Below are 14593 nucleotides of genomic sequence, written 5' to 3' on the forward strand. Positions count from 1 at the left end.
GCTTTTTGCACTAGTTTAAGATCAGTTAGCGATTTTTGAATTGAGTCAAAACCATACTAAATGTTATGCTGTACTGGCGGGATTACAGCATAAGCCCAGAAACAATTCTCAAGTTAAAAATATAGGTTAAAGATTCTGCAACAAGTGGGGCAGAAAGCTAAAGCATGCTAGGGTATATAAGTTATCTAGTGAGAGGTTTTGATTGGAACCCACTAAGGCATTTCATGTGCCAAGTTTATGGTCATGTTGCAGCAGTACTGTATGTAGGATGGAGATTCTGAGGTGTGAGAAGTATGCAGGAGGGCATGGGACAAAAGAGTGTGTAGTTTCTGGCGAAAGAAGTGGAGCATTTCAATTGTGGGGGTGGCCATGTTGCTGAGGATCAGACATGTCCTATGCGAGTGAGACAGATTGAAGTTTCCAGGGTAAGAGCAGTGCAGAAAGTTTAATATGCTGAGACAGTGAGGAAAGTAGAGGACAATGGGCAAAGCGTGAGGGAGCCGAACAGCTTGTGCTTGGCGTTTATTGCTATTGTCATTAATTTGTTATTAATTGTACCGCACAGATGGAAAGGAAATCCCAGAAGATTTAATTGGTATTAGCAGCGGCAGACACGTTTTTGGGTATCAGAGATTTTAGTGCAGAAGAACAACAGGGGGTTTTGAGAGAAGGGGTTTCAGCCTCCCAGGCCGACAGCCTGGTGTAGGATCTGTTGGGGTCAAAGTAGTGGGAAGGGGTGGTGGGGTGTGTTGGGGATAGTGGTATACAGTGTATATATATATACAGCACCAGGCAAAAGTTTGGGCACACTGACTCATTCAAGGGTTTATCTTTATTTTTACTATTTTCTACATTGTAAAATAATAGTGAAGACATTAAAACTATGAAATAACACATATGGAATCATGTAGTAACCAAAAAAGTGTTAAACAAATCAAAATATATTTTATATTTGAGATTATTCAAAGAGCCACCCTTTGCCTTGATGACAGCTTTGAACACTCTTGGCATTCTCTCAACCAGCTTCACCTGGAATGCTTTTCCAACAGTCTTGAAGGAGTTCCCACATATGCTGAGCACTTGTTGGCTGCTTTTCCTTCTCTCTGCGGTCTGACTCATCCAAAACCATCTCAATTGGGTTGAGGGCGGGGGATTGTGGAGGACAGGTAATCTGATGCAGCACTCCATCACTCTCCTTCTTGGTCAAATAGCCCTTACACAGCCTATAGGTGTGTTGGGTCATTGTCCTGTTAAAACAAAAAAATGATAGTCCCACTAAGCCCAAACCAGATGGGATGGCGTATTGCTGCAGAATGCTGTGGTAGCCATGCTGGTTAAGTGTGCCTTGAATTCTAAATAAATCACAGACACAGTGACTTCGGAAAGTATTCAGACCAATTGACTTTTTCCACATTTTGTTACGTTAGAGCCTTATTCTAAAATTGATTAAATAAAAAAGTCCTCAGTAATCTACACACAATACCACATAATGACAAAGCAAAAACAGGTTTTTAGACATTTTTGTAAATAAATTAAAAACAAAAGAACGAAATACCTTAATTACATAAGTATTCAGACCCTTTGCAAAAAATTTAGCTCAGGTGCATCCTGTTTCCATTGATCATCCTTGAGATGTTTCTACATCTTGATTGGAGTCCACCCGTGGTAAATTCAATTGATTGGACATGATTTGGAAAGGCACAAACCTGTCTATATAAGGTCCCAGAGCTGACAGTGCATGTCAGAGCAAAAAACTACTCATGAGGTCGAAGGAATTGTCCGTAGAGCTCCAAGACAGGATTGTGACGAGGCACAGATCTTGGGGAAGGGTACCAAAAATGTATGCAGCATTGAAGGTCCCCAAGAACACAGTGGCCTCCATCATTCTTAAATGGAATAATTTTTGGACCACCAAGACTCTTTCTAGAGCTGGCCGTCCAGCCAAACTGAGCAGTCAGGGGAGAAGGGCCTAGGTCAGGGAGCTCTAGAGTTCCTCTGTGGAGATGGGAGAACCTTCCAGAAGGACAACCATCTCTGCAGCACTCCACCAATCAGGCCTTTATTGTAGAGTGGCCAGACGGAAGCCACTCTTCAGTAAAAGGCACATGACAGCCCGCTTGGAGTTTGCCAAAAGGCATCTAAAGACTCTCAGACCTTGAGAAACAAGATTCCCTGGTCTGATGAAACCAAGATTGAACTATTTTGCCTGAATGCCAAGAGTCACGTCTGGAGGAAACCTGGCACCATCCCTACAGTGAAGCATGGAGGTGGCAGCGTCATGCTGTGGGGATGGTTTTCAGCGGCAGGGACTGGGAGACTATTCAGGATCAAGTCAAAGATTAATGGAGCAAAGTACAGAGAGATCTTTGGTGAAAACCTGCTCCAGAGCGCTCAGCACCTCAGACTGGGGCGAAGGTTCACCTTCCAACAGGACAACGACCCTAAGCACACAGCCAAGACAATGCAGGAGTGGCTTCGGGAGAAGTCTCTGATTGTCCTTGAGTGGCCCAGCCAGAGCCCGGACTTGAACCCGATCGAACATCTCTGAAGAGACCTGAAAATAGCTGTGCAGCAACGCTCCCCATCCAACCTGACAGAGCTTGAGAGGATCTGCAGAGAATAATTGGAGAAACTCCCCAAACACAGGTGTGCCAAGCTTGTAGCATCATACCCAAGAATACTTGAGGCTGTAATCGCTGCCAAAGGTGCTTCAAGAAAGTACTGAGTAAAGGGTCTGAATACTTCTGTAAATGTGATATTTCCATGTTTTATTTTTAATAAATTAGCAAAAAAACAGTTTTTGCTTTTTCATTATGGGGAAACGTGTAGTACACACAGTTGATTGATAAAAAAATATATATACATATATATACATATACATATATATATATACATATATATATATATTTTTTTTAGAATAAGGCTGTAACCTAACACAATGTGGAAAAAGTCAAGGGGTCTGAATAATATCCGAAGGCACTGTATATATATATATTTAGGGTTAGACGGCATTGCAATATCCTTTTCCCTTTTTTTGTGAACAAATGTACATTTTCCAAACTGTGAAAGGCAGCAATATGCAACAAAGTGTCTAGTCTTCAGGAAAACCACACAAAGGAGAAGATTAAAGTCTGATTAAAGTCTGCTGACAAGTCTTTGTAAATGCTTATATAAGAACATGTGACAATAAAGAGTTGTAAATAATATTGTAATGCCCTTAACCTAACATAACTAAAAATACTTTATGAGGTGTTATTGCCTAACACTAAAAGTGTTAATTCCCTAACACTGACAAAGTGTAACAGCGTCAGCACTAACCGCAGTGTTAATTTAACACTGCAACGTTTGGACCCATATACATATTGGCGTAGTATTACATGTAAAACTGTCAGTGTTGATTCAACACTGGAGAATTTGCTGTGCAGAAACCCCAATGAGCCAGAGATGAGAAGTGGACAAGAAACACATCTGACAATTCAGGACCCAGGTAGATCCCATTGCCTTAGGAATGGCCCTGTTGAATGGTCCTGTTTATTTCAAAGAGTCCTCTGACTCTCAACGACTTCTGAATGGAAAGGAAATGATGGGTTAAGGTACAGGATCTGATAAAACAAACAATGGAGGGCCCTGTGCAAAACAGGTAGGATGCCAGGAGGTGTCATTTGCCATAAACCAAGCTTTATTATTGTGTAAAATAGAGTCATTACATGTAGAGTACAGACCATTAAGCTAATATCACTTAAGTAGCTGAGAAACAGATTATGGCTGACTTCAGGACAAGGAATGAACTAAAACTATTGTTAATAACAGCTATTTCCATTTTTGTACAATTTATCCTGGCATGAACTCCGAAGAGATAAGCATGGTCAATTTGTGGGAGTACACCTCAAATGCAACTCACATTGCCAGGGAATGATTGTTCACTCCATATGGAAGGATGTTAATTCTCTCTATCGTCAATAGTTATGGTCATTGCTGAACCTTTTGAGTTCCATTTTACAACTCCCTCACTGATTATCACCATCTTTAGCCAATATTCAAATAATGATATCCCTAAGTGTTTCAAACTGATTGACAGTATATCACCTCAACATGGAGAAAATCAGGTATTTGATACTGAGCTTTTGAGATCAACCCACCAGATGTGGGATACATGATAAAGCCTATATATGTCTCGACACGGGAGGACTTGGTGGGTGCCTGTGGCCATTTTCTCTCCCACCCTCTCCCCTCCTCCAGTGGGTCACACTACACGTTTCCCCGAGTGCCACTTCTCCAAAACTCAAGTTAAAGAAAATTATGGAAATTACAGAGTTGCAAAATAGATAAGTTTTGATCATCCTTAAGGCTATTTATTAACATACTTACTATGCTCAGCTATAGAATCAGTTTTGTCAGGGATAGTAGAAATGAAAGAAGGTTCAATCCTAGTTTTTCTTGTACCTTACCATTATTGCTACCAAGAGTTGCAAATTAACATTCGCCTTGTCTTTCAGTGACCACTAAGAGACAGAAGAATTCATCATAAGAGACATGATGCAGTAATTGGTGGCTAAATGTCTAAAAATGGGTAGGATGCACACCATCTTATATTCATTCTTCCCATAGGTTTTATTTATTGAGCTACCTGCTGTTACCAAATTGGAAACTACAGTAATTGTCCCTTTCCCTGTAATAGTCCATATATGTGATTGGAATTGTTTTGGAAATGTGGAGGCTGTTGAGAAGAGGACAGAGGGAATGGAATGGCATCCAACACATAGAAACCATGTGTTTGATACCATTCCACTCATTCTGCTCCAGACATTACCACGAGCCAGTCCTCCCCAATTAAGGTGCCACCAACCTCCTGTGATTTGGAAATATATTGGAACAAATTCTGTGGAAGAATTATAAAATAAAGTAGAGCCATTCAAAATTGCTTCCAATAGCACAATGACCGAGAACTGCATTTGAACCTCAGATCTCTGACAGATCATAGGAAATATGATTCTATACAACTAATCTAATATATTGATTGTAAAGATATTAGCAGACATTAGCCTACAATAATAAAGGTGCATGCACACACTAAAACAAAACATAAACAGTTGCATTTCCAGATCCCGATTGCCTTTACATTTAGAAAAGCACAAGAAGTAAATGTTCTTGTTTTTTTTCCTTCCTCTGTCTGTGGTGTGGATATTATAATGGGAGACCAATGTCTGGATCTTAACCAATACTTTGCTCAATAACTGTAGATTTTTGCATCCATCCTGTTCCCTCATGTGTGAAATGACCATCTGGTCTGGGCACTTTAAAGATCCAGGGCCACACTCCAGGGGAGCTGTCGCCTGCCCAGACACACACGTAACATAGCACCAGATTGCATACACAGGCCATTAACAGTGGGAGGAAAAGTTATTGTACTCCAGTTAGCTGCAATATTGAAGCAGTAACTGTCATTACATATATATATATATTTTTATCATAGTGAGACCCATACCACAAGATACATTGTTGCTTATGTAGAAGTTGTTTTCAAAAACAGTTGAGGAACATCAAAGATGAGAAAACATTTGTTGGGTTGCACAAGCATTCAAAACAACATTAGCATTATTCCAGGAGGTGTCTCTTAAAGGAGGGGAGTGGACACGGTCCCAGAGAGACCTCATGCAGGGTACACCCAGTGGTCGTCAGACACAGCCTAACACAGCCAGTCAGTGAGCTTAACTAGAATCTGTGTTGAACAGGACCCACAAAGGAGGGAGAATCTTGCACAAGATCTAAAACACAAATAGAGCTCACCCAGGCCAGGTTCAAATACACTCAAGCCAGGTTTGAAATTTGACCATGTCGAAACACACTTAGGCCTACTAAAAAGTGCAAGAGTTAACACTGGCGTTAACTGAAGCGTGGTAAAAACTCTAGGCAGATATATGTCAGACTTCTGCTCCTTGGCACTTTTCCCAAACACTATGAGCATAGAGAAATACTTGCACTTATATTTAGCCTAAACTGTGACAGAAATACATTTCTCCTTCCTTCTGGCTCATTTATATGTGTTAAAGTTTATTCACAACAAGACTGACATGCATCTCTATATTTGCTGATGCTGTGTTTTAAAATGAGGTATACTTGATGTCAAATCAACCTCAGTGGTTGTAGAATTACACTGTATTTAATGTTCTATACACAATTAGTTTTTATTTTTTAACAATTTATTTGCAACATAAATGAGTATTTCCTTAATATAGAGCAATTGGCACTTTTATTTTCAGCCATGTCCAAGATTTGATAGCTGTGCTGACTTGTTTGTTGAAATTATACACAGTAACTGCAGTAGAAAACTCTCTCACATGCAAATGGTTGTTTACACATGAACCATTCTATTTCCATCTTCATATGTAAATGTACACAGTGGAAATTGAGGGTGGAGACCTACAGCAGGACAGGATGGCCAAATGATCAAATTCCCTTCAGGATGGCCAGATTCCACTCTGTGTGGTTTCCATATCCAAAATATCAGTCTGATCATTGAATACAGTATGTCCCACAGTGTCCTCAATGTGTATTTACATGATAACTATTGCTGTCTATGGTTTTAAAGGAAATGGTTTAGACATACCACAGTGAACATGTGCATTGCTTGCTGTTTCATGGGCAATGGTGTTTTTCTTCAAACAAGTTATTGTACAATTCTGTTATTTAGACAATTTGTATACATTATTCTAATTGGGGAACGTGTCTGGTGAATGATCCTTAAGTTGGAGTGCTACACTGAGTCCACAGACACTGTTAGTATGCAATACATATTATACACTGAGTATACAAAACATTAAGAACACCTGCTCTTTCCATGACATAGACTGACCAGATGAATGCAGGTGAAAGCTATGATCCCTTGTTGATGTCACTTGTTAAATCCACTTCAATCAGTGTAGACGAAGGGGAGGAGATAGGTTAAAGAAGGATTTCTAAGCCTTGAGACAATTGAGACATGGATTGTTTATGTGTGCCATTCAGAGGATGAATGGGCAAGACAAAAGATTTAAGTGCCGTTGAACAGGCTATGGTAGTAGGTGCCAGGCGCACCGGTTTGAGTGTGTCAAGAACTGCAACGCTGCTGGGTTTTTCACGTTCAACAGTTTCCTGTGTGTATCAAGAATGGTCCACCACCCAAAGGACATCCAACCAACTTGACACAACTGTGGGAAGCAGTGGAGTAAACATGGGCCAGCATCCCTGTGGAACGCTTTCAACACCTTGTAGAGTCCATGCCCTGACGAATTAAGGCTTTTTCTGAGGGCAAACGGGAATGCAACTCAATATTAGGAAGGTGTTCCTAATGTTTTGTATAACTCAGTGTGTATGGACCAGTAAGATTGCTAATTCACCATTAAACTTGAAACTAATGATTGGGTAAGAAGCAGACACTTACAGTGCCTTGTGGAAGTCCCCTTGCACAGCTGTCAAATGTTGCTAACTTAAAGGGATAGTTCACCCAAATTGCAAAATGACATATTGGTTTTCTTTCCCTGTAAGCAGTCTATGGACAAGGTATGACAGCAATCCATGCTTTGGTTTTGTTTACCTGGCCACTATTTAAAATGCTAACCTTTTAGCAATTCTGACACAAATCTAATGCAAATTAATGGTACCTATAATTATTAGCATTTTCATGCATCATGTCCAAATCATCCTAAAGTATCTAAAAATGGATTGTGTAACTCAATAAAGTTACTTATAGATGATTTTGACATGAAGTGGGAAAATGCTAATATAGGTACCTCTGACTTGCATTGGATTTGTGGAAGTTACTCTGTGTAGCTTCCACAGTTAGTGTGAATCAGCTCACCACTAAGACTACACACAAACTCTGGCTCTATGAAGTCCTTCTGGCAGGTCTTGCACACCAGACCCTTATCCACTTTCAGCATTATTTTTGAGCCTTGGGCCTGAGGGGACAAGAGATGGATGTCAACTCAATGCATAACATGCATTGATAAAATTTTGTGCATTATCAACTTGTGCATTATGAATACCTGAAGATTCCCATTATAAATAAAGCAAGTGCATCCCTGTGAAAATGTTGAGGCACGTGCTCACCCAAGTGTACTTGTGTCTAAGGAGTTCGACCTGGGCCAGGCCTCTTTCTACCCCTCCCATTCGTCTTTGATGGAAAGTCTCTCTAAGGGACCCCAACAGGAACTGGGAGACCAGCTGAACAGACCAGGAATCCGGCAGAACCTGGAGGACTCTTTCCAGGTCAAAGGCAGCAGCATTGGCATTCAACAGGTCCACAGCTGCACTCGCTAGCTCATTGGAGCCCAGGTAGATCTGGAGCAGGGTGAGGAAAAGGGTGTGTTCCAGTTCCCGTCCCTGCCATACAGCAGCCCTCCTGCAGTAGGCCCCTGCAACCTGCAGGTCTCTCTCTTTGTGGACCAAGGTCTGTAGGGCCTGATAGTGGTTACCATCTCTCCCAAGCAGGATGGCCTGCTCTATGTGCAGGGCTGTCGGCTGGATGGCCTCTGTAATATCAGTCATACTTATATTATTATAAAACACTAATCACAGACACTATTCAATCTAACCTGGGAATCAGGTTTCCAGAGAGAAGAAATAACTAATATTGTTACTGTGGAGCAAATTAGCAAGTGTGAATGAATATGAAGTTTAGCAAGCTACATAAATCCTAATGAATATGGAGTTTAGTAAGATATATAATTCTTAGAGTGCAACATGAGTAATAATTATATTTATCTTGCTAAGTAGTTTTGATTAAATAGTTATGTGACTAAGGATTTCCTACATACATTAAGCATGATACATTTTCATATGACTCACATACCATGTACTGTCATGGTGTCATAGAGGGAAGACTGCCACAGCAACTGTTGCAGTTTATCTCTGGTCATTCTTCCATCTGAATCAGTACCATTTCCTTCCTGTAAGGCTCTGAGTATCTGGGTGACATATGCTGTGGCCAGAAGGGTATGATGCTTCTCCTCCTGAGAAATGATAAAAAGAGGGGGGATACAAATATGTGCCTTTATTTAATTTCAAACAACAGTTTATTATGGGTAAAAATGGTGTGGTGCTATTGATATACTGGTGGTACCAACCTCGCTTTTCAAATCATAGACCAAAAATTCCAGGAACAACACCAAAGCTAGAGAGTACTTCTTTAAGAAAGTGAGGACATCCTCCTGTGCAAATGTGTCTTGGTCCTCTGGATGTCTTTTTGTGAAAATCTGTATTCCAACCTTAAAAGTTACAGTACAGAAATGTCACTAAAATAGGTCAACATGAGGTTTAGTTCCAATCAAATAATGATGTTATTTATTATAATCATATTATTTAAAACTTTTTCTTCATATAACTCTGTCCTCTACAGTTGAGCTATATGGATTACTCGGATACCTCCTGGTTTCTTTGTAGAGCCCAGTCTGCAAACGTCCAGACGACGTCTCTCTGTTTTAGTCGACTGAGAGTTCTCACAATGTGCTCATACACATTTGAGCATGAGCTGTCTTCATGTTGCCCATCAGTAATTTTCACCCAAGTCTGCAACATCATAAGGACATTAAGTTCTACCAGGAGTCTACCAGGCCAAATAACGTTTGTGATGACAGTCCTTTTACACATCATATTTTCAGTATGGTCTGAAGTCCAAATTTAAGCAGAAACTACATTAGATCATTGATCACTGTCTTATAACACAAAGATGGTACAAAGTATGATACAAAGAATATGCAATCGATTAGACTGATTAAAATAAATGCAAATCATATTTTTATTGCATGCTAACGTCCAAGATTACCTGGATTGCTTTGATATGGTGACCATGACTCTGATAGAGTAATCCAAGTGTGAAAAATCTGAGATGATAGTATAATGAAATTATTGCAGTATTATATGTAACAAAACATTGCAAGATTCAAATATGTTGTTCTCAGTTTACACTGAACAGCTACCCATTCTCACCTCTTGTGCAGCTCAAGGAGAGGCACACATTTGTCGATTGAGCAGGAATTGGGAGAGGACACAAGCTCGTCCAGGTCTTCTCTGTCACCTTGCTCTGTGTATATTCTCAGTTGTGCATTATCGATATCCTCACTGCACCCAACTCCTTGCTCCGTCCCTCGAACCACCTTTAGGAAATCGCCCAGGAAGTCTAGATACTGTTGAAATGTGGTCCTGTCCTCTTGTCGTAGAGCCAATAGCTCCTTTGCATTGTTCACTTTGACCAGCTGGGACTGAAAGGTCTCACTGAGTGGTTCCATCTCTGGATACAAGCTGATGATTTCTCTAGGGTCCAACTCACCTTTGCTGTTGAAAACAGGAATGAATAATGAAACATTTCAACAGACAGCAGAACTAATAATTCAAACTGTTATAACCTAGCAATAAATAATGCTAGTCATATGATCTACTTTTACTATTGTTTAAGGTAGTTTCCTTAAATTAGGGGTCCATACTGAAAATAAGATGTGGAAAAGGACTGTCCTCACATAAAAAGTTCTTTGGCCTCTGAAAAAGACTCCTGGTAGAACTTAATGAATCCAGCCATGCAAGTGATGATCTTATGCTGCTCCTGTCAAATCAAATACAACATTTGTCAAATCAAATAATATCACTTATCTTCTTAGATTTGGCACATATTTCATATAAGCATATTTTAAATCAATTTATTTTTCTCAAGTCACTGGGGCTGAAGGTAATGTGTTTGCAGTTAAATCTTAAGAGCAATACGTTATGTCTAAATGTAGTACCCACAAACCCAGATTTCAAAGCTTTCGAGACAGACAAAGTATAATGAATAAGTCATGAACAGAAGGCATATTCAGTCAAGAATCCTCAATTCAACCCTTGACCTATAACTTGAGAATCTACCATGATTCCAACAAATCTCTGAAACATCTGTTGCCTTGGTGCATGCTGCATTTCATCATACACCTCCATGTGCAGCTCAATAACTGATGAACATGATTACCCTGATGAAATATGAAATTCATATACCATGTTATGGTGGTATTCATATTTATGCTGTCTACACATCAGTTATAAAGCTCTAATATAGAATAAGGTTCTGATGCAATTTTGAACTTTTAGTCCTGGGGATTAGGCTATTGTATATGTGAATAGTTGGATTCGTTTTTGTCTTTCTTTTCTAGGATGGAAGAGTCAAGGAATATGAGAGATTAATCATCTGTTCAACTGTTTATAATGTGTGTTTTACTTTGTAAGAACCCTTGGGTACGAGAGCTTGCTTTGTCTGTGTTTGACTTGCCTGCCTGGCCTGAGTCCTTTCATTTTCAAAGTCATAACCAGGTTTGATTAATTACGTTAGAGTTGCAGTTCTAATTCTTGGTGTTCAGTTAGGCAATTTTATTCAGAGTCAAAAGGAGATCTTGTTTACTGTTGGTGATTACCTTGTAAGAAACATGTGAAAGACGAGCTTGAACTCCACCAAGCAGTACCAATGCCTCCTCCACTCGCTCACACCTTACAAGGGCTTGGATCTGCTCTTCAAATGGTACATGGGACAAACCGAGGATCTTTCTCTCCATAAAAATGTACACACCCTCTAAAGAGAGGATAACATTGATATGATCTGACAGAATCCCAAAACAGAGTATTCGAACCAAAGTGGAAGTCACAGTATGCCAACAGTATGACAACATAGCATGCAGAATGACCACAATTAAACATTGTCATGAGCACTGACTGACTGACTGAATGAATGAAATGAATAAACATTAAAATGTGTTATTGGTTGGCAGCTTGATTGGTTCGTTGGTACCATACACTGTAAACCATTTCCTGTTGTTTTTACGGTACTTACAGGCAATTGCCTGTAAGTTACCGTAGAAAAAGGTACAGTGTTACCGTACTGTATTTTACAGTATTCAATACCATTACTGTAATCTTTTTTTTACTGTTTTTTTTTACGGTAACTTACCGGCAACTAGCTGCCTGTAAGTTACAGTAAAACAACAGTACAGTGCATTACAGTGATCGTATTATGGTAATTGTAATGAATTAATGAATTAATTAATGGGTTGATTAATTAATTAATTGAATTCATTGAGGGTAGATGGGGTTTGTATTTTACAGTAATTACATCGGATTGCTCAAGCAGGTTGGCTGCTAGGTAATGTGCTTACATATTACAGCATATCAATGAATGCCAGTTTGGAAGCCTTTGTCTCCAGAAATGCAAGTGATATAAGACCACATGTTGGTATTTTACATCACTTGCACTTCTAGAGGACTTAACAAAGGCTTCCAAATAGTGACTACAGGGCTAAACAGACCAAAGGACATGTCAAATACTCAACCATTATAGGTTTAAGACTTGCGGGAACTCCAATATCTCGCTTATATACATTTAATTGATAGGACACTACTACCACATTTCAGTTAAATTGGTGCAGCATTCTCACTAATGGGTGGCACAAATATAGACTCTTACAAGGCATGCCTCAAAATATGTTAATAAGCCAGAAACAACAATAACATGCACCCAATAGTGGTCAAAAGTTTTTTGGCGCTCCAAAAATACTGTACGGTCTTTTTTCTGTGGGGTGGAAGTTACAAGCCATTAAATATTTCTTATTTTAAAGGATGTACTTTGATTTTGTCGACCTTGTGCTTTTGTGTGACGTTATATTTTGAAAATTCAGAAATACTGTAAGTGAACTGCTACTGTATTTTACGTAGCATATTTTATAGTAAAGTCCAAAATACATCAAATATTACAGTAATGTCCAAAATACATCAAATATTTCCCGGCCGTTGAATATTTTCTCACAATGCAATGTAATTTACGGTAATCTACTGTATTCATTTTATACGGTATGATCAATCAATCAATCAATTTTATTTTATATAGCCCTTCGTACATCAGCTAATATCTCGAAGTGCTGTACAGAAACCCAGCCTAAAACCCCAAACAGCTAGTAATGCAGGTGTAGAAGCACGGTTCTGATACTGTTGATTATACAATAATTTACCGGGATAATAACAGGATGGTTTTACAGTGTACCTGTTGTTGAGAGTAGGCCCTTGGCTCTAAGCAGAGGCACAGTCTGTTTGAGCTGCTGATCCACCATACTGTAGACATAGAGAGCCTGAGGCTGCAGGGCCAAAATGTAGGGGTAACACACCACCGCTGCCAACAACCCCTCAGACCACTGCACTGGAGGCCGCTGGCATATGCCATTCTTCATGACAAACACGCCTGTGGCAAAGAAACGATAGTACATCTATACAACAAATATCCTATAGATATGTAAACTGTACCAACCAACACTTTATTTTAAATAACACATATTAGCCACTCATTTTGTAGTTTATAAGTATATCTTACAGTAAATGTGTAAAAACAGGAAATCTATAAATTTCCCACCAGTGGATTTTTATCCTTCTGTGTTCACTGCCGTCATGAACGGTGATATGAACATGCCAAATTATTTATTATAAGCTACTAGTATGTAATTGTTTATATTATGTACAGGTACAGAGCTTGACTATAAAATCTGACAATGTAGCTGTCTATAAGGTGTCTGTGTCAGATGTGTTTGTCCAAAGGCATTCTTTTGAAGGGCACAGAGCATGTGCTGCATGCGAGTGTAATTGTTTTCACGACAATAGCTCTTACCCAAGGAGCCGGGCCCATTTAAAAGGAATTCCCCTTTTCCTGCGGTGCTCACAATTATATTCTGCCTGCTCAGGTTGTGAGGGAAGAGATCAACGGTGCTCCCACTCTTGTGATCATGGAGGAAATACCTGTCACTGGTAGCCACACACAAAGTGGTATCATCCACAGCTAAGGCCACAGGGTCCTGGGGTAGAGACACCTCTTTAACACAATCCCATCTCTCCACCCCCACGACATGGATCCGGACCACTCTGCTCCTGCTAGAGGTTGTCACCAGCTCCACACACACAGACTGCGATGAGGTTGACAGTGCCGATTCACACACCTTAAAGAAAGACACGTGTTGGATCCGCTTCAGCGAAGGAAGGGGTTCTAGGGAGAACATGTTGAGGGCGCTAACGGAATGGTCCCACAGAACCAGAAGGTGATTGAGAACTGGTATCACCTTTAATTGGGTGACTGGGCTGCTTGAACCTAGCAGTTTCGCCCTCCCTTCCCGAGGACATTGACTGGAGTCCTTTGGGTCACTGGTGCTGGGTAGGATAAGGTGTTGGACCAATGAGTCTTTGGTTCCAATGTATATATTTCTGTCATAACACTCCAGGCTATGGATGCTGAATTTGTATTTTTCTTTAGGGGTGGGAGGTTTTTCATAGACTTGCACTTGAGTGAAGGCTTTCAAACTCATTGCTACTGCATTTGTTGATGTATGCTGATGCTGTTCTCGATATTTAGAAGGTTAGAATACCCAAAACAAAAAATAAAGCAAAAATGTTTTAATCAATGATCTACAACTGAACACAAAAAAGTTAAAAATGGAAATGTAGTTCACCAACGTTGTCACAACGTTGTAACACAGACAATAATGCAAATCTATCATCAAATGAAAAAGTATATTCACAGGGTTTAGATGAATATCTATTCTGATTTATTCTAATAAATTGTCCC

At 39.8% G+C, this 14593-nt stretch overlaps 1 protein-coding gene across 1 annotated transcript; it reads right to left on the reverse strand.

The window, feature by feature from the left end:
* Positions 1-7796: 7796 nt before the first annotated feature.
* On the reverse strand, positions 7797-14333 carry LOC311102805 (transforming growth factor-beta receptor-associated protein 1; the record flags this gene model as incomplete). The annotated part of the gene is made up of 11 exons (XM_084144221.1): positions 7797-7937; positions 8089-8510; positions 8831-8990; positions 9105-9245; positions 9403-9546; positions 9803-9860; positions 9967-10311; positions 10494-10576; positions 11415-11569; positions 13031-13225; positions 13646-14333. 11 exons carry the CDS (start codon positions 14331-14333, stop codon positions 7797-7799), a joined length of 2532 nt encoding a protein of 843 aa, XP_084000347.1.
* Between the last annotated feature and the right edge of the window lie 260 nt (positions 14334-14593).

Source organism: Coregonus lavaretus (assembly GCF_964263955.1).
Source record: "Coregonus lavaretus genome assembly, chromosome: 27".
Classification (NCBI taxonomy): Eukaryota; Metazoa; Chordata; class Actinopteri; order Salmoniformes; family Salmonidae; genus Coregonus; species Coregonus lavaretus.